This window comes from Excalfactoria chinensis, chromosome 10 (genome assembly GCF_039878825.1).
Source record: "Excalfactoria chinensis isolate bCotChi1 chromosome 10, bCotChi1.hap2, whole genome shotgun sequence".
Lineage (NCBI taxonomy): Eukaryota > Metazoa > Chordata > Aves > Galliformes > Phasianidae > Excalfactoria > Excalfactoria chinensis.
In genome coordinates, this window is record NC_092834.1 from 7,448,623 (window position 1) to 7,476,364 (window position 27,742).

General features: G+C 45.1%; 1 protein-coding gene across 5 annotated transcripts in view; it reads left to right on the top strand.

Moving 5' to 3' along the window:
* Nucleotides 1-298: 298 nt before the first annotated feature.
* Nucleotides 299-27,742, top strand: part of ZFAND6 (zinc finger AN1-type containing 6) — a 32,624-nt gene continuing 5,180 nt past the window's right edge. The window contains exons 1-5 of one of the 5 annotated variants that reach the window (XM_072345882.1): nucleotides 299-455; nucleotides 2,440-2,534; nucleotides 21,620-21,789; nucleotides 22,984-23,092; nucleotides 25,006-25,106. In XM_072345882.1, the coding sequence (XP_072201983.1) occupies nucleotides 21,639-21,789; nucleotides 22,984-23,092; nucleotides 25,006-25,106 (361 nt within the window). In that variant the 5' untranslated portion in view covers nucleotides 299-455; nucleotides 2,440-2,534; nucleotides 21,620-21,638. Of the gene's footprint in view, nucleotides 456-672; nucleotides 773-2,439; nucleotides 2,535-5,454; nucleotides 5,554-21,619; nucleotides 21,790-22,980; nucleotides 23,093-25,005; nucleotides 25,107-27,742 lie in introns of those variants that run through there. The other 4 variants (XM_072345884.1, XM_072345881.1, XM_072345880.1 and 1 more) reach the window with 4 other exon arrangements.

Consider the following 27,742-nt stretch of genomic DNA (forward strand, 5'->3'; position numbering starts at 1 on the left):
TTCCCCCTGGAATCCCGTCCTTCCCCCCCCCCCCCCCCCCCTCCTGCTAACAGCGAGCGGCACATCGCCCTTCATCGCCCTTCAGTATCACCCCACGACCATCTGTGAGGCTGTAGTGCAGGTGCAATACACGAGAGCACAGACAGCACTATCGTGTGACGTATCGTAAGTCGTGACAGAACCCAAAGCGGACGCGCAGCTCCCCAGGCCGCTCACAAGGGCACAACGCACGGGACAGGCCGCGGTCCCTTTAAGCAGCATTCTATGGTTCACGTCGCCGCCGTCTCCTTGCGCTAATTAGCACCGCCCCTTTTCCTCCAGGCCTTCTGTCGGCGGCTCCTCCAATCAGCGCCCGCCCGCGTCACTCTCGGGGTAAGGAAACACGGAGAAAGGAGAGAAAAAGTTTGGTGAAGAGCGAGCGGGGCCGGACCGGGCGGTGGGAGCAGCGGCAGCAGGTGAGAGTCGGGGCTGCGGGGCTGGCGGCGCTGCCGAGATATTGCGTTGTTGCCCCGCTGTGCCCGGGGCTGTTTTTCTCCCTTTTCGGGTTGTTTCTTCCTCCCCCGCCCCTCCCGCCGGGCAGCTCCCGGCTGCGTGCGCAGAGCCCTGCCGGGCCAGAGGTGTTTGTACGCGTGTCCTTGGGCGGCGGGGAGCGGCGGCCCGGTGCGAAGAAGGGAGCTGCCCCGAGGCGTGCCGTGCTGCTCTGGAGTCCGTTCCCTGCGTGGCTGTCCGGGCTTGTCCCGCACGTTGCACAAGAGTTACAGGCAGTTAAGAGGTCCTTTGGTTCTTCTGAGGTTCTGTGCTATTCGCTGTGCCAAGCTCTGCTGCGCTGCGGGGAAGGGTGCAGTGCTGTGAGCTGCCCTATGAACTTTAAGGGGGGGGGGGGGGGGGGGGAGTGGAGGAAAGCAGCTGCTCTTTTGCTCCTTCTGCTTCCAAGCAAGTGATTTGGCCTGATGTCATCTGAAATGATTCCTTTTGCAGAAGGCTGATCCTCCCCTGAGCTGTTGATGATGGTAGCTCAGCGATTGGGGGAAGCAAATATGTCGATTCCTTCCTTGCTCTCTCTCCCGTGTCTGCTTTAACTTCTGTCTCTTTGCTCTTTGAGTTCTGCCTGGTTTGTTTATCTGCTGTTGCAGTACATACACCTGTTCTTCCTATTAATTACTGCCCAGCCTCGAACAAGGGGCCTGGCTCTGGCCTCATCCCTAATATATTTGTTCTGGCCTAAATAACAGCCTGTTCCTGTTAGGTTTTGTTTTGTTCCTTATGATACTGAGTATCAAAGTGGACACATCAGTGGCAGCACTCCTTGATTTTACTGCTTTCCTGATAGCGTCTTCAGCAGGGAAGGATTTCCTCTATCCCGTGTGTGCTTCTGAGGATACCTCTTAAAATAGCTTTTTGCCTTACAAAACAAGGAATCATTAAAATAATAGCAGATTAAAATCAACTTACCTAATCACGCGTTGTTGACACGGATGACAAACTCTGTGTTTCATAATGCACCTTGGAGAGAGCGATCTAAGAACGTAAGTTTACATTTCAGCTTCTTGTTGTTTCACGGTCTCGGATGGTGCATAGAAAACCTTGTACAAATAGCCTGAAAGAGATAGTGGTAAGTTATCGGGAGAGCAGCACTGACATAAACTAGTGAAAAGTTGCCATGGTTACAGATAAAGGTAATCCCTGTTTCTGTGAGAGTGTGTCCTTCTGTAACAGCTGTATTAATCAGTTTGATTTCAGAGGGGATTAGAAGTACCCAAACTCCTGGCTCCGTTTTCTTGCCGGCTAATAGTTGCTCAGCTACCTTTTAATTAAGTACTGAATAGACTTGGACTTGTGCTCAACGTTTAAGCTGCAGAGAGTATTATAGCTTATATACAGATGCAGGTGGAGCGTGCTGAATTAAGCAGAAACTGGCTTCATTATTTTTGTTATCCACCCATGAGTTACCTGATGACAAGGGAAAAAAAAATCTTTCCAAATCCTTTTTGGATCCTTTCTCAGGTACTCTTTGAAGAGAGATCTATGGCATCTCATGCTGGAGCCCTCAGCTGTGTGTCTGCACAAGATGTAATTTCTCGTTCTGATCTTAAAAAAATACATATATTAAAGAAACTTAATAATGGCAGCCTGGCAGCTGCTGGGTGATAGGAAACAGTTATGGTTGCACAGCTTGTATGTGAGGAGATAAGAGAGGAGTAAAAAGGAGAGAGAGGGAGAAACTTAAATAAATCAAAGCTGTTCACTTACCGGCTTATTCCCCACACAGAAGGAAGCAGTTGGAGTGAAGAAGCTTCAATCAGTTCTCATGGTAGCTCACCTGTGGGTGATCTGAGATGAGCTACTTGAACTGCAGGGCCTGTGGCTGTCCAGGCAACTACTGAGCCTGCTCTGGTGGAGGCCTGATATTTACCATATGCGCCTCTCTGTTCTTTCCAGGTTCGGTTATTGCTGTGCGGTGGTACATCTCGGATCAAAAGCAGCAACAGAAATCTCAGGAAGTTCTTGAAGATTACAGCAATCTCATCAGTCTGGTATGTTGTGCTCCCTAAGCTCCTGGGGTAGCAAGTTGCATTCTTTGTATGTACGAGCCTCCTTAGTTACTGCTCAGGATAGTGAAGTTTATAGGCCTTTGGCTTGCTACCAGCAACATTATTCTCAGGAAGCAGTATGCTACCCAGAGCTATGGAACTTTGTATTGCTGGGGTAGTGCAGAAGATCACTTTCAGTGGTGTTATTCATACCAGGGCAATGAACCCGCGCTCCAGAACCTTCCGTCAACATACACTCTGAACCTGTTTTCATTTTGCCTGTCCTGCTTTGCGTTTCCAGGCGCTTTTGCAAACTCTTTAAACTAAAACTGGGTTGGAAAGAAGCTGCCCCTGACTCTCTAGAGGCTGCACGATGGTTTGCTGAAGAATGTATAAGAATATGGAAAGGAATGTTTTTCATCATGCAGAGGTTTTTTCTTGTCCTTATGTAGACACGTTGTTTAGCTCTAGTAAAACCAATTGCTGACTTTTGAAGTCGTCTCTCAAATGCCAAAGTTGTGAGATCCCTCTGCTTATGTGCTTTACAAAATCAGCACATGCTGTAACTGATCCAATTGACAACAGGAGGGTGAAGTCCTCTTTTACAACTCAAGCTCAGTGTGTCAAAGCAGCACTTCTCCTGCTTTGCTACTTATTAACCTGTTCAAAATCCAGAAGTCCTGGATATTGGTGACCTGTGGAAAACGGGTGCAAATTGTGAAGAGAGCTCCTGTGATTCAGTGATATGGGAACTGGATAGCAAGTAACCATCTCTGTATGTGATCCCTCCGCAGCCATCACATGCAGCTTTTGATCACCACTTTGGAGACCAGAATAGTAGTAACTTAAAGATGAAAGGCTCTGGTCTTGATCTCTTGAACTGTCAAGTCCTCCAAACTTACTGTCTTCTGTATATTTAAGATTACAGAACAAATGGGCTTTTAGCCGTTCCATGATTACAATAGTCAAATGAGAGTCAGGTGCTCTCTTGTTGTCCTCAGAGCAAAGTTCAGTGGCAGCAAACTGAATCTCTTTTACGCTGCTGTCAAAGCTTCCCTGTTCAGTGTCCTTGCAGCTGCAATCTGCTGGTTTATTTTTTCTTCATTACTGCAGATACTGTAAGAGTAGCAGAGTTGTAACTTCAGCCTAGACCTTAACATGATGTCTCTGCACTTCCTGTGTAGTGTGGCTGTGTTTGAAGAGAAAATAGATTACTTGTGCTCAGAAACTGAGCTTATACATCAGGCTTTTTAGTGATGAGTTTCACTAGATTTCAGCATGGGACATAACTAGAGTAGTGGGCAGTGCTATTGCGAAGATGTGCAACTTCTGCTGTTGTTGTTGTAGGCCTAAAGTTAATGTGCTCTAAATTGGAGCTTTCCAGGATTGGTCACTGAGGTACTTGGAAGATGCTTTGCTGGTATGCTCTATTTGCATGAACTACATGTTTGGTTTTCATTGCTTCGATAGCAGTAGTCAGAAGAGCTGTGTAAGTATGGCCTGCTGGTTGCCCTCAGGGTAACCTGAAGTCCTATGGAGCACTGGATTCAAGCACAAGGGTTGACAGCTGATGCTTTCAGCTCAAATTTTAGGTTCTGTAGGGAAAGTGTTGTGAATCTTGTTGAAAGTAACTCCATTCTTGTCATGCTTTGTGCTCATTAACTGAACAACTGCTCAAACTGTTGCTTTCCAGTTCGGTTTGTTGTGGTGCGACAGATCAGCCTGTAATATAAGGTAGCATGGAGCATATGGGACTGTTGGAAGGGGAATTAGACGTGCCTTTAGAAGGTGCTTGTGCTCTTTGTGTGGTGTTTGTGAAACAGCAGCGTGCTGAGCTGTGCTGGACTTGGTCACTGAGCACCGGGGGAGTGAAGGTGGGTGTCTGTGCTGGGGGTGGGGGGAGCATTGCCTGGGGGAGAGGTGGGAAGAAGCAGAAACAAGGAGCAGCTTTTCCCCTGTACAGCATCCCAACCCCAATGTGTTTCTGCAGGCAAGCGTGGTAGCTTCATCTAGCTTTGTGTTGATAGTTACCTAGAAATAAGCACTTGAAACGGCTTTATATAAGGCAACTTTAGTGAGGTAGGTATTGTGTAACTGCTGGTACTTGGTGGGTGTATGAGGGAAGTTGCCGTGCTCTGGCTCACCCCGGGCTTGAAGTGGAGCAAGGCTTGTTCTTCCAATGGGATGTATCAGCGCTTGTGAAACATTTGTTACGCTTTGTTTCGTTTTGACTCTTCCTGTACGTACCTTTGACGGGCAGGGGAAACCCTTACAACACCAGCGCCGGGTTTTTGCTCAGCACGAAGAAGCTGCGCTGTATGGAAACGCGGTCGGCCGTCGGAGCTCGAGCAGCGCCGTGCAGATGTGGCGAGCCGGGGGAAGGCTGAATAAGCACGAAAAGTTTTGGCAGCGCGCAGCACCTCGCGAGCGGGAGGCAGCCGCTTCCTGCCTGCGCCGTGCTGACTCACGCCTCGAACCGGGAGCAGTGTGTGGAACTGCTCTCTGCGCGTATTTTTAGCCGGGTTACTAATCCGGGCGGCGTGCCGGCTTCCCGGGGCAACTGCGGTGGCTGCAGGGCCCCGAACCCACGGAGCTTCTCGTCTCGCACGGTGCCACGCGTGACCGGGGTCGGGCTCGCTGCGGCAGCGACTCGCCGTGCTCCCGGTGCTGCTCGACGCCGCCGCGCTGTTCTGAGGGGCGGCGCCGCGCCTCGCGTGGGGGCTCCGGCGGAGCACGCGTGGGGCCGAGCCTCGCGGGGCGCTGCCCCTTTAAGAAGCCGCTCGCCCAGGGTGCTCGGAGCGGGCCAGCCTAACCTGCTGGCAAGGAAAAGTTCTTTCTATAATGGATACGCGGCTCGGCCAATCGCCGGGCGTATCCCGGCCGGGGGAGGCGGGGCCTTCTCTCTTCGTCCAATAGCGATGAGGTAGGCGGGGCGCCGCGGCCAGGCTCGGTTGCTCCGCAGCACAGCTCCAAGTGAAGTTAATCTGGGGTGAAGCGAACAGCAAATTGTGGCGATCCGTGGGTAGGCATTTTCCCCTTCTAATCGCGTCGCGTGGCCGCGCTTCGCCCCCCCCGGGGCGTCGAAGTGCACGCGCGTGGGGCTGCTCTCCATTGTTTTGCTTCATAATGATGGCAGAACAGGAACATTTCAGCAGGGAAGCAGAACAAAAGGGCTCTTTAGGCAGGAAATCGGGTGCCGGGCTCAAACTTGCCCGAGTTTCTTTTGTCGCCGGGCGCCTCGCAGCGCATCTCTCTGCTGGGGAAGGTCGAGCCGTGCCCTCGGCGCAGGGAGGCGGCGAATGGGGGGATATCGGGGGGCGATGCGCCGTGCCGGAGTTACACAATGTTACGGCCGGGGAGAAGCTCGGTTTTTTTTTTGGCCCCAACTTGGCTGTTTGTGATGAGATTGGAGCTAACGAGCGCTGACAGCTGCCATCGGATCATTCGGCGATAGCGTTTTGCTCCGAGCCGTTTTGTCTCCCTGCTGTCCATTGTTCCGGCACCGCTCGGCTGCTGCTGGCTGCGCTCTCGGCGAGAGGAATCTCGTCGTGCAGCCCTCAGAACAAAGATGTGCACAACTCCACGCGAGGCACGGCGGGGTTTTAATCGGCTTTGCCCAACAGCCGGGGCTGTCGGAGCCCTGATGGCACACGCGGGCAGGGAACGGCTCTTGCCCTTCCAGCAGGCTTCCCTTCGGGGCCGAAGCCCCGGGAGCCCCCGGTGTCAGCGGGTGTCCGCTTAGACGGGGATTATTTTTAGTCCCTTGTCCCAGACGTAGCGTTTAAGGCCTTCCCGACACTATTTTTAGCGATACTTTGTGCGTCGGAGGGATGTGCGGGAGCAGGATGAGCCCAGCTTGCCAGGGTGGCATGGGACAGGGGAGGGAGGGGAGCAGGAAGTGCCAGCAGGAAGTCGGGGCTCCTGTGAGAGTGGGGACGTGAATCGCCATCCTTTTGGTCTCTGGCAAGCCTGTTGGATGAGGGCACATACAGAACAATGCTTCCAAAGGGGTGAGCTTATTTGCTTGCTTCCCTAAGCATTCCTTGTCCTTTTTTCTTTTTTCTTTCTTTTTTCTTTTAACAAACCCACTTGTCTGGACACAGCTCCTCCTGGGAGTTGGAAAGCAATGCGTATGGCCCTAATACCTGTTGAGCCTCAGTAAGGAGTTTGGTGGGATTTGTCTGCCTAATCGAGATAAGAGAATGGCTGTGGAAAGCCATAGTTGAACCTTGCACTGCGTGTAAACCCAACTGTGGTTATTAAAGCGTCCCTCACGCTTTCGGTTTCACACTGAGCCCTTTTGCTTTCTCCCAGAGCGATGGGTACAGTTTGCCTTTTTGAACCTACATCAGAGCATCCTGACGTGGTGGCATCTTGCTGTGCTCCCATGGCTTATAGCTCTGAATTATCACCTTTATATATATGTATGTATATATATATATATATACATCTGTTCATAGCATTTTTAATGCTGGAGATCATATTTCTGCCTTGGAAATACTCCTATAGAATTGAATACTGACTATACGTGCTCGAGGGGTGAGCCAGTTCTCTGGTCTAAAAGGAGGTAAATTCTAAAGGGTTATGTATGTTTGATGAGAATCATAGGGTATCCCAACTTGGAAGGGACCACTTGTGTGCTGTTAAATACTGTGTTTGGCCAAAGGCTGGTTTTGCTAAGAGTCAGAACAAGGCTGTGTCCATCAGGGAGTATTTTGGCTTGTGGTGCTTGTTGTCTGAGGAGCCATCCTTCTCTGGTCCCCTCCACCTCTCAGCTTAGTTAGGAAAGACATGTTGTCTGGGATCAGTTTGTTGGGTTCATTCAGCATAGAAGTGAAGTGCTTGTCTCTCACTGAACACGTACAGTTCTAATACAGGCTGTTTGTAGAAGGCAGATCTGCCCTGAAGGATCAACGTACTGCTTTGCTGGCACAGCTGTACAGCTTCTGTATTTGGGCTACAGCATTCGGAGCTGGGGCTGGCCTGTGCTGTCCCCATGCTGATTGGTTGCTCCAGTGCTCCTTGTTCATAAAACCATCCCTTGTACATGCTCCATCTGCACATCTTAAACCTTGTGAACGTGCTGTGGGATTTGTCTGTTGCTTGTGCATCCCATTCTGGTACATCTCTGTAAGAAGAGATTCTTACAATGATTGTAAACCTATGTACAAATTGCAGGACCAAATGTTATCTTGTTGGCTATGTGGAGGGGGTCTGTTCTCACCAGTTCCCAGTGCTGTGGGGTGGGTGCCTCTCTGCAGGGTCACCCCATGCTCTGCTTCTGGCTAACGTGACTTAGTGAAGGTCATGACCTCCCATGGGATGATCTTTGTAAACCAAACCCTGCAGCCTTAAAGAAGGCAGCGGGTTGTCCTGCAAACAGCAGCTGGGCTCAGGCTCCTTGCTGGGCTCAGGGTCCCTGCTAAGTGCCTGCTGCTCCCCAGCAGAGTGGTCCTGTGGGTGCTGCTGGCAGAGCCAGCTACGCTCGCTTGCATTGTTTTAAATGAGCGGCCTGAGCCAAGCAGGCTGACTGTGCTTCCCTCTTCTTCTTCCCCCCTATTCCCAGAGTGGTTTAGTGATCATTTCTGTTAATTGCTTTGTGCCCAAGGCAGAAAGGGGTAGGAGGGAAGGGGGAAATAATGTCATCTTAGAACATTTCAGCCCTACCAAAACCAAAACAAAACAACCCAAGTAACATCTGTCCGTGGTTTCAGGCATGGGGCTGTGCCTGCTCACTGGCTGGCTGTTTCTAGGAAGGACATGGTGACAGAGAGAGCTGATACTTGTAGCTGGGTTGGTGCTGGAGGTAAGGCCCCAGACAGGTACGGGGCTCCTCAGGACATGGTTGGCCTCCTGGGTGGGGCAGCTGATGAGGCTGGCCATGTTTACACTGTAATAACGTTTGGTGAAAATAAGCAGTTAATTACACATGACCTACAAAGGAATAAAAATAACCGAGGTCTGTTCTTGCTTTAAAATCCATTTAACAGAGGCATGAAAGGTTTGGGCTTTTTTAAACCTGCTTTCCTCTCCCCCCCCCCCACCTCTTAGAAATATCAGGAACATTCAGTTTTTTCTTCCTTGTTCTTGTTGGATGTCTCAGATGTGTCATAAGCTTCTCAGCCCTTAATTGAAGGGGTGGGGTGATATATTTTTAACAGATCCCTACTTCCAACTGTGTTTATAGGGCTTTTGAGCTAAATCGATTAGCAAAAACAAAGCTGTGACAGCATAGAAAACAGTTTTTCCTCAATGAAGTTGTATCTCTTTGCTTGTTCTTTAGTTGCTGACAGAAGCTCAGGTGATAGGTCTTTTCATCTGAGAAGTAACTTTTCTGGCTAAAATATGCATTAAGTGAGCTAAATCCTTGCTTGATCCATCTTTTGTTCCCTTTGGATTGACTTTAGACCATCATTTGTGTGTTATTTACACTAAATGCAGAAGTATATTTCATAAAAATAGTTCCTTTTTGAAGCAACAGTTTCATTATATGCGTGGCTCTTCCTTTAAGTTAATGGCTCAACAGCCTTAACAGAAGCCAGCGCTGCCTCTGAGCTGCAGACCACCCCTGCTCAGCCACTCTGCCCTGTCAGGATCCATTTGCGTCACAGTGCTCTAACCTTCAGGACGTGGTATTTGTCAGCCTGAAATGTAATAATCCTGTATCTGTAGCCCTGAAGTATAAACAGCACGGCTGCCTTGGCAAGCCCTGGCAACCACCTGAATGCCTTCAACTGGCCCAGGGTTGAAGCCGACGCTTTGCTGGCATGTCCTGTGATTCATGGTGCTGATGCATTCTCAGCCATGTGAGGGATTAGGGAAGAAAACAAACTTTGTTATCAAATTAGCATGGCAGCTTCATAAACAGTGTTTTTGAGGGCAGAAATAAGGTGCTCTCAGCTTGTTTAAATGTTTTGCGTGGAGCGTCTTTTTGTTTGTTTTTTAAACAATGATTTAACTGTTGGCCATTAGCTTAAACAAGGCAGGAGAGCAGACAGTGTGTGCCATCAAACTATAAACACAGAATTGGACTGATGAAAGACAAATATTGCATGAGAAAACAGATATTTTTCCAGTGAAGACTTGAAAGTTTTGGAAATAGGAGACAAGAATCTACAGGCTTATAAGAGACTGCAAAGAAGTGGAATTTGTCTCTATGTAAACTTAAGATGCTTTCCTGAAACGCTCATGGAATCAGAACTTTTAGTGCAATTAAATGTATCACGAAATGGAATATTTTCTGTGTGACAGAACCTCTGTCAAGGTAGGAGCAAAGGGGCTCACTGTGTTCTGGGAGTGTTTAAAAAAGGGTGGGAAGAATAACCTCTTAACGTTTCCAAGTTCAAGTTTTCTAAGGGAACATCAGCAGACTGCTTATGTTGGGACCTGACCATCCAAATATCATAACAGCGTGATGCTCTGTTGGGTACTGGTGTTAAGTCATTGAGCGAACTGGTTGTATAGGGGTGAATTAGAACCAGTTGTCAACCCAGTGTTATCATCTTGGTGGAAAGTAGTTGTTTTAGGGCTTTTTGATATCACTGTGGTTTCACTTTGCAGCTGCAAAAAACAAGTATTGATATGGAAGGACTTACCTGGATGATGGTTTAGGTAAGAGGCTGGAGAATTGCTCAACTGGGTTGTTTGGATATCGGTGTGTTTTCGTGGGGGTTGTCTGAAGTATCATGGAAGAGCAGGAAGGAGGTATTAGTAACGATGGGTCATGGTGGGTGTGTTATTAGTTATGTAGCCAATACTATCAGCTGAGTGTGACAGGCAGAGCAGGGCCTGGGGCCAACCCCCAGATCAAGGAGCATCTGCATTGCATGCACTGGCCTCACAGCCCTGCGTGGATGTTTTGCCTTCCTAAAAAGTCTCATCAAACTTGGTTCAGTGCTTTGATTCCACCTGAAAACTCCCAAGTGCAGCAGCAGAATAACTGACTCACTTTTATGTTTGTTTTTCATCTTTGGAGGTGGGGGGGGAGGGAAGGGTGAACAACCACATCACCCCTCCCAAGTAACAGAAGTACTGAACAACTCTAATTTCACGCTGCAGTCGCTCAGTGGGTTGTTGCCTTCCTGCACTTGCTTTCTCTAACTTAGTGTCTGTGAAACTTCGGGCTGTTTTGATCTTACTTATTTTGATCTGCCTCTACTGCAACAATTAGCTTGTTCTTCAAAGTCGTGGTGTGACCCGCTGTCTGAAGTTTATACGTGGCTATTTGGTATGTAAATAAATCCCTGATGAGTTGTTACTTATCCTTCTGCCTCTGGTCCCCCACCACACAATCCTGATGCTTCAAATATCAGTCTGTTCTATTGGGAAATGCTTCTGTCCTTCATGCAGCTGTGACGGTACTTTCTTACACTGTCAAGGTCTGAGGTGAAGAACTTGCTGGGATTCCTTTGCGTGGCCTAGAAGCTCTGTTTGGTGAACTTGCACAGGGTGGTATATATGGTGTGAAAAGCATATTGTGATGTTGCTGGGTTTCCTTAAGCAGCTCTGGTGTCGTTTGTTAGAACAGGTGAAAATCTTCTCATAAAACCCAGAGTTCTGGGGCTGAAATTGGTGCTGGTGGGTTTTTTTGTTTTGTTTTTTGATGAAAAGGATAAAAAGATTCTTCAACAGCGGTGGTTCTTATTTTGTGTTCCCTTTGGAAAAGGAGTGTGAGGCAGGAGGGACTAATATGAGACAATGCTGGTGCATTGGACTTGTGTTTTTCAAGCTGCAGCAAGCAGGTGTTACTCATGGAATTAGCCTAGTATAAGGCAGCAGCTGAGGCTATGGTGCATGTGAATGTGTGTGTAGGTCAAGTTGAAGGGCCTTGGTGTTGCTGATCTCTGGGTATTTGTAAGCTTATGCCATAATAAATGGGAATATATTGTCCTCTTTATCCATTGTTTCCTGGTAGAAGTCCCATTGGCTGGTGCTTGTCAGTGAAAGGGAATGAGTGTCATGATAAAGCCACGCAGCTGTCCAAAATGAGTTTTGATATCTTGTGAGCAGGCTTTGAATCATACTTTGGAATGGATGAAGAAGGAGAGCAGGCTTTAGTATGCCAAGCAAACTAACTGAAGTGAGGTCTGGCTTGTTTTCCTTGCTTTCCTATTTCTTTATAAGATGAATTTTCCTCTCTCTAAAAGGTGTCACTCTGTCGTGTGTCAATGTATTCCACCAGAGAACACAATCACTGTGGTAAGAGGAGAAATCAGATGTACTGCAGAAAGAAGTATGAAGTGTTTTTAAAGATGTAATTTCCTTATATGCTTGGAGGATAAAGGGGGAATCCCAAAGCACTGCTTAACAGCTCAGTCCCTTTGGATACAAGTCCCTCCCTTAGTGCCATTTATGGCTGTATTTTTCTATGTAGAATTGTAGAAAGAACTCTGTACAAAGGTACCATCACAACAAATGGGAGACAGTGGCATCCAGCCACGCTATTTTTAGGCTATTGTGCTCCTAACTTGCTGATCTAAGTGTTCTGGACAGTAAGCGGGAGAGACATTGTACTAGAAATGCATGCTCACGTAGTAAAGTCTTGTCTGAAAATGGAGTGAATAGCAAACTTGCTTGTAAGAAAAGCAGTTTAGTGTTGTACCTGAAGCGAGTATTAGTAAAAAGGAGATGCCCTGGTACTTGCAGTGTAAACTATTGCTTGAAAGCTGGCAGTCAGCTCTGGCTCCCATCCTGTTCAGGTTGAGGAACTGAAATGCATGCGGTCTCTTCTGTGTGGTCTTGGAAGTATTAATAAAAATAAAGATTGTCTGTTCTGTGACAGCAGTGAGGGGAAAATGCCAGGTGTCATCAGTTAAGGTTCTTCCAAGAATTCTTAAGCTTTTCCTAAACACTGGCAATCTTTCCATCTGAGCAAACAGTGTAGTTCCAGAAACCTTCAGAATGGAGAATGCCTTACGCCCTGCAGATTGCCAATTGTTCCTTAACTCCTTATGTGTTAATGTGACACTGCCTTGGTCACTTAAGGCTGACACAAGGCAACACTTGTACTTGGTTGTCCCTCTGCCCTCTCGGTGCCATGTGCAGCTTGTGTTTCTCCTTTCACTGTGGCTGGGCGGTGGTGTGGAGTTTGGTTCTCATATTGATTCGATAGTTCCACCTTTTTGCTGTAGAGCGCTGCTGCCTTGACTGCCCTGGCACAGAACTGTGGAGCTGCACCAGGAACCAGGTGCAGGAATAGGCCCAGGCTTTTGAAGAACAAAGTCTTCGAGGCAGATCGGTGCCTGACACAGCAGGATTGTGTCAGAAGCATCTGAAGCTGGTATAAAGCCCCAAATACACATATCGTTGCATTGGTCACAGGGAGATGTATGTTGGATATACCTGTACTTGTTGCACTTGGCCGTTCATGTGCTGCGGTGTTTCAAACAGCGTAAGTGACAGCTGAAAGAAAGGTAAGGAAAGACACAGAACTTAGTGGTTAGCATGAGTAGTTAGTTGATGTATTCATCCATTTGTCAGTAAATATGAAGCAACAGATAAATGCCAGTTGCCCAGCATGGGGTTTGCTGATCAGCTGTATTTTCCAATGTTTTCTGCTGGGTGATTGGTTTGGATATTTATGTGTTCAGTAGCTTGTTTGGAGATGTAAGCTGTCTCCTCTTGTGCTTTTTTTTCCCCTTAATTATTATTTCAATCACAACAACAACAGAAAGCCTAGAATCACATTGGGGTTAAAGCAAAGTAGCACCTTGGAGTCTCTGGCTAAATTTAACTGCGTTCCAAAAGACCAGGAATGCAGCTTTGCCTCAGGGAATATTATACCTCTTTTGGCGAAAAGTTGTCCCTAAATACCCTCTTTGTTTGGTCGGGCTTTAGCTTTAGGTTAAATTCCCCATCGAACCACAGTAAGAGTATTGTATAATTTTGAACACTTAAATTAGACATAGCGCATAATTCTAAATGGAACAACACGTCGTGCATGGTAATCACAATGTTCTTGGAAGTTAAGCTGAATTCAAGCTGCTCTAGCCAGAAGTGATGATGATCCTTTTATTTATTGACATCCAGGAACCCTCATATTAAAGCAGGACCTCCCTTAGCATTAGGCCCACGTAGAGCTGTAGCATTATAAGCTAATTAAAATTCTACATAGTGCTGTTTACAAAAAACAAATTATAATGTGTTTTGTGCTTGCTGCCAGTTCTGAGCAACAGGTGTTTTGTTAGCAAGAAGCTGTCTATTTTGGGAAGTCGTGTTAAGGCAGCTTTTATCTCTTCTGGGCTTGATATGCTTAAAATAAGTGAAACATGCTGTATTGAGAAAAGATTACTTCTCACTGAACCTCAAAGGAAGCGATTAGTGAATCCGTGTCTGTTCTTTTGATAATTGTATGGGGAATCTTGTAAATGCTTGAATCTTCCTTAAGTGTTTTTTATGTTTGTAAACCCAACCCTGTTCTAAAATGGCATCAAAGATAGTTTATGGAGTTGCCTTCCTTGTTCATGCCTCGAACTTCCATCTGCTGCCCAAAGGGGAATGTTGGGAATTCTAGAATCCTCTGATTTTACACATCCACTGACTTCTGAAATGGCTGCAGTGCATGATAGCATGGCAGGCTGCGTGTAGCTTTGTGCTGCCTGCTTCAGAGCAGCTTTCTCATCTCTTAGAGGGCATCTTAAAAGAAGGCATTTTTACAGCTTCAAATAAGCTCTGTGATTGGAAATACAGGGAGCAGCTCGAGGACTTGTGCTGTCTTTGGCCTCAGGCTCCTCGGTGCTAAAGCTCAGCTGTGAGATAGCCCTCCCTGCAGTTTGTGCTGGGGCAGGGAAGAGCCCATCAGCAGTGCCTGATGTGGTGCAGCTGTGACTGGTGTGAGTTGGGAAGTGAGAAGCTGAGTTGGTTTGCTTTTCTCATGAGTGTAACTCCTGAATCTTTATTGCTTTCGAGCAGTGATGCCTGAGCTGCACTACCTAAAATTAATGCTCTTTTCCTAACAGTGGTGTGTTCTATCATCAGCGTAACTTCATGGGAGGTTTCTGTGGCACTCTTGTTGCAGGGCCAGCTTCCCAAGGGGGAAGGCAGACCTTTCAGCCTCCTGCTTTTAATCATGGGAGGGTTGAGCTGAGCAGCGCAGCCTCATGCCTTGGTTGAGAAAGGGGCTTTGCTCTCCTTTGACCTGTGTGCTGGTGGTGCTGGGAAGGACAGTGTGAGCATTCCTTGGGCTGCTTCCTGTGCTTCTCTCAGCTCGCCCAGATATATCAATACAGAAGCATAACATGCTGACATGCTCTGTTTTGGTTCTCTCTTCCTTGTCGGTAGTTCACTTGGAGGTTGTCTTTCTTTGTGCAAAACAACTGTGTTACTGTGTTGCTCTTGGTGCTTTTAATGTTTAACCAGTTCCCTTCATTGAAGGTCCCTGTTGTGTCTTGCTGTAAACAAGTGCACGTCCTGCTCTGAAAGCTATCTGCTCTTTTTTCTCTTCAGCCCTGAAGTGATTTTTGTGGTATGTGGGTTTTGGGTTTTGTTTGTTACTTGCATGCAGTTTGACCTCTCCAGAAAGGGCAGCTTTTCTGATAAGCATCACAGAAGAGCACAGAACAGAACATGTGGTGGTGCTGTTCCTGAAAGCCTCTGGGTGCTTCTTTGGGCTGGGGTTGCTTGGGATTGCCTCCAGGTGCATTGAGCTTTTGGGAATAATGTGAAGGAACTGATTCTCAGCTGGAGAAAAGCTTTCTTTGAATCTCACCAGGTCTGGGTAAGGTCATGCACAAGGGTCTGATGCTGGTAATGCTGCACTGTGAGTCTTGGTGTAATAAATAATAGAAGAAAGAAGTACTAAACATAATAAACCTTGGTGTGCTTTAGCATCTTGACTTGGGATGGTTGCTTTTCTTCCCTAGGACAAAGATTCTTGAAGGTTTTACACAGTGTGCTGCACTGGGCCCTTTTGGTACTGCAGCACTTAGCAGATGTTACCCCAGCATCACACAGCCAACAGCTCTGCATGGCAGCTTTCTGGAATTCTGACACCTTCATGAAACTCCTTTTGTCTGTGCTCTGCCTCTTTGAAATCCCATGTAAACGCATTGTGATTCCTCATAGTAGTCAGTGAAACATACCTGTTACTGCACTTGTTATTTTTAAGCTGCAGCAATGAACATTATGGAGTTACCCCTTTACTTGTTATGATGATGGTACTGAAGGTTTGGAAATGAAAGCAGGAAAATTTGCTTTGGCTTCTGCTACCTGCTTGTAGGTGCAGTGGTGACTGCAAGTAACTCAATGCTTTTGTTTGAGGTGAATGAGAGTTTCAGAGGTGCCTTCCTGTATAGAAGCTCTTTGATTCTTGTAATCCCTACTTTACAAAAATGGAATGTGGCCACAAGTAAGTAAAGTAGCATCTATAAATAGTGTATGCAGACAAGCGCGAGAAGCTGAATCCTCCTTATCGGTGATCTTCTTGATACCAGTATAGTATCTGCATCTTTATTTTTGCCTAGTAAGAGCAAGAGGATTGTGGTGGAATACTTGTCTTGTTCCTGGTGTAACCTTGAGTACAAGAGCAGACAGCTGGAGTTGACAGTATAAACTCTTTAACACCGAGGGCTTTGACCGTACCAAGTGTTCCTGGCTCCTGCAATGAGGTGACACTGTTGGTATGTTTTCTGGCTCACATCAGCTGAGAAAGTTACTGATACTTCTTCCCTTCTGAAGACCTGTGCTGTGCTTTCTGTCCACCTTCTATTTCTGAGGCTGCATTTTGTGTGTTGTTGTGGCTCCTTCCTCCCAGTGTATGGTTCTGAGCCATGCAGGCTCTTGATCTGTTTCCCATCTTAAATCTGGGATGTACAGTGTGTGTGAGTGTGTGTGTGTCGGGGGGCTGGAGGCTGCTTCCTTCGGGCTCCAAACTTCTTAAGTAAGGATCTGACCTTGCTGCCTACTTAGATATAGAAGTGGAGGAAAAAGTTCCTGTAACTCCTTAATTCTCCTGTTAGGAGCATGTAATAGAAGCACTTGTTTTTTAGCCTAAAATAAATCTATGCATGAAACAAAAATAAAAAGCTGTTCAACAAGAACAGACTGGAGCGTAAGTAGATATTAGATGACTTGTCAAATGAGTTGCGAGAACACGTTATGCAAGTCTTTGGTCACTAGTTTGAATATTATGTTTTCAATATGAGGTCATTACGTAAATTCTGCTTCAGTAGTTCAAATCTCAGCTTAAAGCCACGTTCAGCTGGGAGCAGGAAGAGAAGGTTTGATGGAATCAGCGGAAAGCTTTACGTGCCTGGGATCTCCTGCTGGTACAGGAGCTGGAGGACTCCTGTGTGCAGAAACACGCAGCAGCTGTGTGCTCTGCTGCTACACAAAGAGGTCACTGCCCTTCTAGATTTGCTTGCATAGTTGGTCCTTCACTATACTCACTTATTTTTTCTTAACCCAGAGGATTCTGATGAAACTGGGTCAGAGTGTAACTACACACGCAGCTACGCTGGCAAATCCGAACCAGCTGTAGCGTTGTAGGCAGGGTGAGCTGTGGCTGGAATGCCATGTCTGCTTGCAGCCAAAGTGCAGGGCTGGCTGTAAGGGCTGAGGCCCCTGCTCGGCTCTGCCAGCTCTCTTTGGCTCTGCAGCAAGTTGCTGGGACAGAGCAATGCCTTAAAGCTCCAAGAGACTGCTCAGTGAATATGAATTGGAACCTTCTGGGAGAGAGCAGTAGGGTAAAAAAGACAACGGGGCTATTTTGTAGCTTGCTATTAATCTGTGCTCCTGGGGCTCCGTACCCTGTGCAGAGCCATGCTTTCAGTGGGGCACCTGAGCAGCTGCTCCCTGTTTCTGTGGCTTCTACTGTGAACTGGTGTCCTGTAGCAATCAGTGCTTGGGAAACTTCTGCAGCAGGACTCAGCACAGCCCTTTTCTTAGGCCTTTATTTTCCAGTTGTTTGGATAAAGAGTACGTTGAAATCTGTCAGTTCAATCTTCCTTGACAATGAAGAGCACCTTAACCTCAGCTCTCTGCTTTCTCTTGGGGAAGCATTTCCAAAGCTGGCACTGTATGGTCCAAACTGCATTTTGTTTGGCTATGCATCTGCTGAATGATGTCTCAGTATTGACAGTGTTGAGTAAGACGATGTAAATTGCAATAGGAGGAACTTTAGGATGGGGTGTAAGTAAATGCTGTTGAAGTGGACGTGTCAGAATGGGAAGGAGGTAAGAGGACAACTTGAATTCAGGAGATCTTTTCCTTAAGGAGAGCAGATGAAGGGAAGGCTGACTGCAGCCTGGCATTGTTTGGGTTCCTAAACCTTGTGTATTTAATCCGACTAAACGCTGCTCTCTGATCTTACTGATTAACATTTCAAGCCTATAAAGCTAGAGCCTCAGTTCTTTGAAATGAGTAGCACAGAAACATTTTAATTAAAAGAAAAATAGGGTAAAAAAACCCAACAGCCGCAGTATTGCAGTGCCTGCTCCGTGGGGAAAGGATGATCATAAATATTTTGTTACTTTCTTTGTGGATTCATGGGAGAGCTCTCTTTTCTCCCAGAGAACCCGATGTTCAGGAGAATGTAACCAGCTTTCATGTTTCCACAGCCTCAGCTCAGTATGTTTTATCATCACTGGTGTCCTTTATGTGGTTCTTTGTTGCTGGTTGGGCAAAAGAATTTCCCCTCTGAGGATGTGCAGTAGTGAGAGGGGAACAGTTGGACCTGTACTAGTGGTGGAGAAAGGGTATGAAGGAGAGGATTTAGCACCGTGGCACGCAGCTCTGCAGGCTTCTTTTGACAACAAGAAGCACTTCTGAATTGAGCACTATTATGAAGTCAATGGGGGTAATCTTAAGTCCAGTGAAGGTTAGCTAATACAAAAAGAGGCTATTTCTTCTATAATCTTCATCAAAGTGGGTGTGCTGGGGCTGTGCTGGTTTAAGGCTCTTGCCATTCCCACAGTGCTCTTCCCTCATGTTGGTGCTCCCGCAGCTGGCTGTGCAGCTATGCTACAGAGCACTGCAGGGAACGTGCCTGAAATATCATGAAGAGCTTGGATGCTTTGTTGTGTTTTTTTTTTCCCCAAAGATGAATCAGTTCATGTTCAAAGTAACAGGGTGACCCTATGAGCATTGTGGTAGCACAGCTTGAGGGGGAAGAACAGGCAGAGCTCAGAAACATGTCCAACAGTGTTCCAGGCTCTGTGTTCTGTGTCACCTCAGTGGGTCGTGCATGTCTCCATGCTGCTCCCAAGACCTTTTTGTCACTCCAGCTGTGACGTTTATTCAAGTTTTGTATTCAAGCCAAGCTTGTAGACAGTTGTGAAGCTGCAGATAGGATATGTCTTGCAGTAGGCTTAATTTTTGTTAACAGCTAACTTCCATTACAAATGACCAGTCCCATTTGTAATCTTGTCACTTTTCTTGCACCGTGTGCCGGATTTCATCAGACCAGCGAGCTCCCCAGTTCACCTGCACGGATCTTGTTGGTTTTCCATCACACAAGCAAGCTACTCTGACTCACCATGGGGTTGCCAAGAAAGGAAGGGGTGGGAGCCCAGCAGGGGCTGTGGGAGCAGGCATACTCCTTTCACAGTACTTCTCAGGGTGCAATTTCCATGACAGCCCACCATTACATGTGATGGTTGGGCTCAGTGACTGTGAATCTTCCTGCATGAGGAATTATGGACAGTCCCAAAACGATCTTCTGAGGCTGAACCAGAAGCTGCAGTGGGAAGGTCTTCCCTCCCCTAAACAGCTGTTCCACTGCCTCATGCTGTTAGTGCCTGCTAAGATGGGAGCAGCCCTGACTGCTGTGCTCACTGCTGTTTGGCTCCAGTGGTGTATGAAGGGTGAGGAAGAAGTGCCACTGAAGCATGTGCTGGGGCCTTTGGTCCCTTGTGTTCTCAGTACCTGCTTTTGGCCAGTGGTTCTCCTGATGCTTGAAGTCAGCTCCTCTGCTGAAAGGAGTTGTTCAAAGCATCTTCAGCTCCTGTGTCTCCCACTCTGACCCCTCTCTGTTCCCCAAGAAGCACATGTGACAAACAGCTTGGGTGATGTTGTTGGATTTCTAGAGCTGATTGCTTCTTTGATCCCTTTTAGTGCCTGTGAGCACTGCAAGGGAGGGAACAGCATGGGAGAGGGAGTGAGAAGCTTGGCAGCAAGAGCTCATTATGCTGGTTTGGCGTTGTGTGGCTTTAGGGTTCAGATGGTTCAGGTCAGCCATCTCATCCTGGAGCTTGCAGGCTGCTAATGAAGTGAGGCGGTGGATGCAGTTGCCCCTTTGGAATGCAACAAGCTGTTGTGCTGTTTCAGCTCCTTTCTCACTGAGTTTTGTACTGTTGCATCAGTTCAATACTATCTCTTCTTCATTTTATTCCCAAAATATTAGCAACCAATATAGGAACTTCCACTTCCTGTGGTTTTTATTGAAACTCCAGAGGCATCTGTGGCACTTCCCTTGTTGATCAGCACGTTCTGGAGCCTCATGCCATTGGCTCGCATGCACCTGCTGGCTGGATCCTCTGGTTGAGGAAATCAGGAGCTGGCTTTTCTAGTTTTTCTTCTGGTCATCCTTGTGCGCCTTTCACAATTTGCTTATTGAAATGGTGCAGACTTGAAGTCCATTATAGAGATAGTTACTGTGCAACTGCTTTAGCACCTGCTCTGTTCAGCAGCTGTTCTTTGGGCAGTCAGAAAAAAAACACCCAGTAATGTGCTGTTATTGAGTTCCTAATAACTGCTTGAAGCTAGCTGCTGAATGGAGAGACAATCAGAGTCAAACTTGAGATTTAGTCTGGTAGGTTTTTAATCTGAAATTAAGTGTTGTTCTTGCCTAGCGAATGAGACTTTATTAGCTGTTGAAATACTTTGTCCAAAGGGGTTTTTAATTAGTTTTTCCATCTCAAATACCGTATGCCAGCAGTGACTTGTGTAAGGTTTCATCTTTAAAGTGGTCAAAGCTACCAAAACGCAGACAACTCGTGTTAACTTACCCTTCACTCACACAGTGCAGCTGAAGATTGAGCCCAGCGTAAGAACTGAATGCCTGCATAGGTTATTGCAGCTCCTTCTACAGGGTTGTCTGGAGAAAAGGCAGGCAGGAAAGTGCCCTTTCACTTGCAGGTGCAGTACTTCAGCAAAATCAAATCTAGCTGCCGTTTGAGGTCAGTGGGGGCTTTGTGCATTACAAGCAAATGCTTCTGTATTGGTGTGGGTCAGGCAGCTGAAAGAAGCTTAATTGCAGGTTGAAGCTTAATAAGTTACTGAGATTTTTTTGTCTTTTTGCCTGTACATCTTTATTATCTTACATCTTGCGTACTTTGTTGTCCTCAAAGTAGAACACTTCACTGCTGTGAACAGGAGACTTGGCTGGTGTTCGTGTTGCTCTGAGCTTTGCAACCCAGAGATTTACTTTTAAGTATCAGTTCCATATGCTTTTGGAATAACGAACGCAAATTGCAGTGGATGTGTGATTTCAAATACATCCTATGTAAAAGGAAGCCTTTCTACCCAGGTGTATTTCTGACCGTAGGCTCATCTAGTTTTATAGCTAGACAATTGGTGAAATAGTCAAGTATCTTAGATCCTCTTGCCCTCTGGGTTTTCTTTTCTATGCTTTTGATATATGTGCTGACATTACTTGTAGCATTGATTTTTTTTTCAGTGATGCTGCTCATCTGTCTTCATTTTGTCCTACAAGAATTGTCTGTGTTTCATCCTAATTTCTGATGAGGATGTATATAATGGTAGACCTCAGCAGATCTTGAATGAAATAGCTGATACCTTAAGGTACTTAACTCACTAATGAGGAACTCTTCTTTGGTAACTGGTACAAAATTGGGCAAGTGTGTGTCTATATATATATTTCTCTCTATATATTTCTCTCTATATTTTTATATAGTTTATTTTGCCTCAGTAAGTAACAGATATCAGAAACTCATCTACAGGTTAGGTCATTTGAGAATAGTTACGAGGCTAAGAATACCATTAAGGAGGATCAATTGTGGTAGTTCTACTGATAAGGTTTAAGGTTGGCCTTAAGCATCTTGATGGAGCATAGAGAAAGGTAGAATTCCAAATATTAACTGTAAAAGAGTTTTTCTGAGGCCTCTAAATAATGGGAAATGTATCAATTTCAGGTGCGTAGAAGAAGAGAAGATGGCTCAAGAAACCAACCGTAGCCAAGTGCCTATGCTCTGTTCCACTGGTTGCGGATTTTATGGGAACCCTCGAACAAATGGCATGTGTTCAGTATGCTACAAAGAACATCTTCAAAGGCAGAACAGTAATGGTAGAATTAGCCCTCCTGGTAAGTAATGGTGTTGTGCTGCTGTTTGAAGACTTGAAATGATAAGCTAGGCTGCACCTTGGCCATGGCACAGTGCTAAATACTCAGAAGCATTAGTGCGAACCAACTGACTGTATTTGTGTATGTATTTTACCTGATAGATTGAACTCTGATGAAATGCTCACGGTGTTATTGTGCTGTAATTAATCTGCTTCAAGTTGCTAATATGTAATATATTATATTTATGACTGTTTACAGTTCCAAGGTAAAAAATGCAGAGAAATGCTAACACATATTTCCCAGAGCTACTGATAGTGGAGGAAACGTCTGTCTTAGGGAATGATTGTGGAAAGCGTTTCAAGTACAGGTTTGCAGCCTGATGCTGAAGGATTAACTCCCAGATGCTTTTTCTTTTCTATTTTAAGAAAGGCTTTTCCTCCTTTTTTTTATTTTTATTTTCTGGCCCACTGCCCAATGTATTTGTTCTGTTCTACAGCACTGATTTCCCCAACCCACTGCAATCAATGCTATCTTCCTACATTCCCTCTCTAGGAGAAAACTGGGAGGGCTCTTCCCCCTCAAAGTTAATGGTGATCCCCTCAGGAAAAAGAACCCTTTCTCTGTTCTATTTCATTCTTTCAGCATGTCTTGCTGTGGAAAGGAGTGCAAGGAAGTGCACCCCTCTAGAATCTAAAATGCCTATTCCGGCTTGCCTGGATATCGACACCAAGCTTCTCATGTTGGGCTCTTTTGTGAACTTTTTCTATTTATTATAAACATAATTTTTACTTGGAAGCTTCAGCTTTCATTGCTGGAAACCTAGAGATCGAGGTTCATACAACTTCCTAGTGTATCCTAAGGAGATGTTGAGATGCTACAGTGCTGTATCTCCTATCCACCCTGGTTCATTGGAACTTGAGTTTATACAGAGGAGGCTGTTAGTAGATGCTCTCAGTAACAGCAAATAGTATTTTAAAGCTCTAGTTTTGCAGTCTTGTGCTGTGAAACTTGCAGGGCCCTGGGGCTCAAACACGTTCGAAATATGGCCAAACATAATTACTTCTTTGTAAAACTATTTTTCATTATGATGTAGGCTGAGATTCAATTACTTTCCTGGCTGGTGTGGCGGGGGTCAAAGAATAGTCGTGTTGTGTAGTTTATGTAACCCTTGGAAGCAATGTAACACATTTTACATCCGTGTCTTCCTTTCAGCAGCTTCTGTCAGTAGTATAACTGAGTCCTTACCAGTTCAGTGCACAGAAGGCAGTGCCCAGGAAACTCAGTCAACTTTAGATTCTTCATCGACTCAATCTATGCAGCCAAGGTAAGCTGTCTCTGTCGTTCTGACTTTTTTGCATGGAAATGTTTTAGCGTGATGAAATTAAGTGTGCTTTGATTCTCCATGATTAAATGCTGAGGACCTGGCTTAGGAAACCATCTAAGATTTAACTAAGAAATTTAAAGCACGATTTCACAGTAAATAGTAGAGGATCTGTTAGCTACATCTTGCATTCAAATGCAGATTTCTCTTTAGAATTTAGCCTCAAATAGGAGCATTGCCAGCTTCATGGCTGTTCCACAGAAATTTATCTGGCTAGTCTTCCAGCTCCACAATTTGCAGTTAGTTGTATCCTTACCAAAGGAGAGGTTTTTCCATCCCAGACACTTGAGGATTTTGTAAAAATGGCAGAAAGTTGTTGACGAGTGCTCTCATAAATGTATGATAATGTGTTAACAAACTGGTTGCTTTGCAAAATGTGCAGCATGCAGGGGAAGGATGCCTAAATCCTAGTACAAGTTGTACTGCTGAACTGATGTCTTATTAAACAAGTCATTTCCAACTGGATTATTCAGGGAGACGTAATGTCCTCTTGTAAATCACTCAGACTTACTAAGTGCTCTCCATTTGTGAAAGCTAAATATTTATTTGCTTGGTGGCCGTATTTCAGTTACGGATTGGTACAACCAACAGCAACTTTAGAAGTGCTCTGGAAATTTGTTTGGAGTGAGGACTGTTAGCTACGTGATAGAAGTGAAATGAAAATTTGAGCAAATACTGCTGGTTAAAAAGAGAAATGCAATAAAGTGCAGACCAAGGGTAAGCAGGATTTGGTTTCTTTAGTCATCGCTGACTGATTCTGTTCAGGCTCTTTTCTACCCCATAGCTTTTTATAGGAGGTGCTATCTCTTGCTTGCATCCTGCACATGAACTGAGTTCTGGGTGCTGTGCTTGATGTCATATTTTATCTTTTTATTCTGTGACTTCTTACTGAGGTAGTAAGTAAATATTTTACCCTGTTACAACAATTACAGTGGGTATTTTAAAAATAAATTAATGAGAAAAGAACCATCCAGGTCAGTACACAGAGGTGAACCAGTTGAAGTGCCTTGGGTTTGTTTTCCCACCCAGTCTTTATTGAAAGGAACTGTATATGATCACTAGCTTGTTGGCTACAGAGGAAAAGAATGGCTGGTTGTCCTGAGCCTTGTGTGTCAGAAAATCAACATCTTTTTTCTTTCTTCTGTAATAAAACTGGGGTTGAACTTCAGTCTCCAGAGAAAGAAGTTGGGCAAGTGGGTAGTGTTACCCCTCATCTGAGACTTGTGGCACAGAAGAGCTGATACTAATCAGCTTTGCTGTGCCTGACTGCTAGAATTAAGTCTCTCCCATAACAGTCCAGAGTATTTCACTGTGGCTTTTCAGCTGCCCTCTGGTTTTAGCAGTATGGCTGGCAGAGTTGGCCATTACTGTTTTACACTTCACAAATGTAAGTTCTGTGGATGCTCTACTGCTGGAAGCATTGACATGCTGCAATTTTCTTGTTCGTATCACTGGAACACCAGAGGTAGCTCCCCTACAATTATCTCGCTGACTAAGGTTTCGAAAATCCCTGTGTGTTGAATGCTGCGTAGTTGCTTCTTCTCTATGGAAGGCTAAGATACTGAACTATGATAAATGGCTGGGGGGGGTGGGAGATAGCACATTTTTTTGTTAGTTGAACTGGTTTATTGCAGACAGTGAATGCAAAAATGTTTAATTTTTCATCAATTCTGATTTCCTAGTAGTCTTAATTGTACTTTTTGTTCATGGTTGCAGAAAAAATGTTGAAGTGAAAAGTATTGGCACACTATCTTGTCAAGACTTACTCTAACGTATTTCTTTCAGGAATGTTCCATAGGAAGTGGACATGCTTTGTGTTAAAAAACAAAGTATAACTTCTTTTCATTGCCTTTCAGCCCTGTATCAAGTCAGTCACTTTTAACAGAATCTGTAGCATCATCCCAACCCGATAGCACGGCTGTGGACAAAACAGTACCTGAGACGGAAGAGTTGCAAGGTTGGTGCCTGGCTTTTGGAGATGGATCTTGTGAATGTCTTTAAAACCTTGACTGTTTGTTATACGCTCCTGTTCAAGAGATGGCCCGTTCTCAGAACTAAATGTTCTGTGAAATCAGATGTAAAAATAATGATAAACTTCATGTAAGAGTCTTGAACTGCAGATTTCTGACTTCAATTGCAAATTTCAGTAAAAAGTGTGTTAAGTGAGGTTGGAAATACACATCATAAATGAATGCTTTAAGTCTCTATGCCTCAGCTACTACGTGAGGATAGATTTGGGAGAATGCGTTACTTCTCAGGTTGGTAACTTGCAGGTTAGGCAAGTACCATGGAAGTTTCACTGTATTTGTTACAGGGGGTGTTATGACAGCTAAAAACAGTGTCAGTGTAAGCATGAAACGTCTACTGAAAAGCTTTTTGCCTGGGGACTTGTTTGATTTTTTTAGTGTATTTTATCAAAGATAAAATTACTCATCCACACACTCTGGTTGCTTGATTTTGGGTGGGGGGGAAAGGAAGAAAGAACACATGAAAGGATCATTTCAAGTCTGGTCTAATGTCCTTATGTCCTTATTGTTGTTACAACGTAAAGAGATTTTGTTGTTGTTGTTTTGGGTTATTTTTCTTGGTTGATTCTTCTCTCTATGCCTGTGGAACTTAAAACTAAAGTGTTTAATAGCGGTTCTTAGGAAAGTGCAAAAATCAGGTAGCGTACCAAATTTGTTCAGGCCTGTAATCCACTGACTTTATAAAAGGTACTGAAAGGTAAGTCAGGAAGTATTCTGTGTCTTCTCCTGCTGATGCAGCTAAGACTTCTGTGTCTAGAGCTCTGTTTCTGCAGACTTGAAGTAGTAGTTTGGGTTTTCCCACAGACACAGTGTGCTGTTTCACTTAATTGCTAAATACAGGTTCTTTCAAAACTTATGTTATTGAAGTTTGGTGTTTCAAGTATTTTACTAAATCAGTTATCATCCCTTTTTGTAGGGGAGGATAAAAGAGTCCATCTTTGTGGCTGTTTCCTGTGCTCAGTAAAGTCTTTTGTCATCACTCACAGTTTGTGTCACCAGGGAGGTGGGAAGGTTTTAGTGCTTAAGCTGTTTTGTACTGCTCTTTGTATTTCTGGAAACCTGTTTACATCTAGAGTGCATCTTTAAGATTATGCACTAGCATCTATTGCTTCATTTTCCGGAACAGAATAACTCAACCTTGACAGTGTGCACAAGGCATGCTCTTAACATGCAGATCAGTCACATCTGACCTTACCTAGCCTGAGAGAAGACAGTGGCTATGAGGGCTTATAGGTGTCAAGTTGTGGATGTTTTCACAGTGGATTTTTTAAGGTATATCTTGAGTTGTTGTACCTCTGAGTAATATGTGCGTGGCTTTACTTTTATCTCAGTTCTGTAGTATGGAGAAACTGGGATGCGTTGCATGAACCCAGCTCCTGTACAGGTATGTCCCTTGCAGGTGACCTCATAATTAGATCAGTCAGGTGCAGATATCTTGTACCACGTGTGACTTCCATATCAGAATAAGCCTTTATCAGGCAATATAATGTCAGTTTTTTAGGCTCATCACCTTCTACTGCCATGTTTTTTCTTCTCACTACTTCAAAAGCTTCCAGAACCTGTTAGTCTCATGATTCTTTTTCTTCCATCCAGAGCCTGGATTAGTGTCTCTGTCTACATACGTATCTTGCTTGGCTTAACTGTAAACTGAAACTCTGGGTTTACAGCATGTACTGCTGTTTCTCTTGGAGGTAGGGTAATAGTATTGTAATTTAAAATAATCTTTGCTTTTTCTGTGATTGGGCCTCTGTAAAGACTTTACTCTGCAAGCTTTCAGAAGGAAGTCTCATCTCACATCTAGAGAATTAGAGGGAACATGTATTTATCCATCTCTAAAGCTAATTCTCCCTGTGAGAAGATAGGAACTAGAAACTTTGATTTCAAGGGTGTGTTCCTATATTCCCATTTTACAGAATGCATTTCAAGGGTCAACCTACGCCAGGTGTTTAGAGTGTTTCAGTGTCCTTTTCTTTGTACCTGAATAGTTTCTAAACCGAGAACATCAGCACGTAATTGCAGTTCTAAATTACAGTCCCTATTTATAACTCACTGTGGCAGGGTCAGCCCCATTTTTCTGCAGATTACTTCTGTGCTATCCCTTAGCTGAAAATCATATATAACGTAGCCTTTCCAGTCATAATCTTCTGCTTTGAAAAGTGCAAGTTTGAAAAGAAAGCGACTTGTATTGAATGCTAAGTGGGCTTTATGGCCTTGTCATAGTTTTGCATCCCAAAGATTGTCTTCCACATCAGTCAGAATTTGAGTTTTAGGCTTCTGACAAAGGATGTGTGAGGCAGTTAGGTAGCATTGCCTAGATGTGCAGCATTTACAGTCTCAGTATGCTGGGAGTCCCAAAGTAAGACCTTACAGTTCTTGTGCTGTCTCTGGATGGGGGTGTGTGTGGGGGATTTTCCTATTTGATCACTTGCTCAGCATTTATTATCCTGAAAAAAAAGCCCTGCTTGTAGAGCAAAAAGCCCAGACACTAGATAGTGGCTAATAGGTACATATCCTTTACATATCCTTTAATTTTTTTTGTTCTAATGAACGTATCATTAAAGGTGAC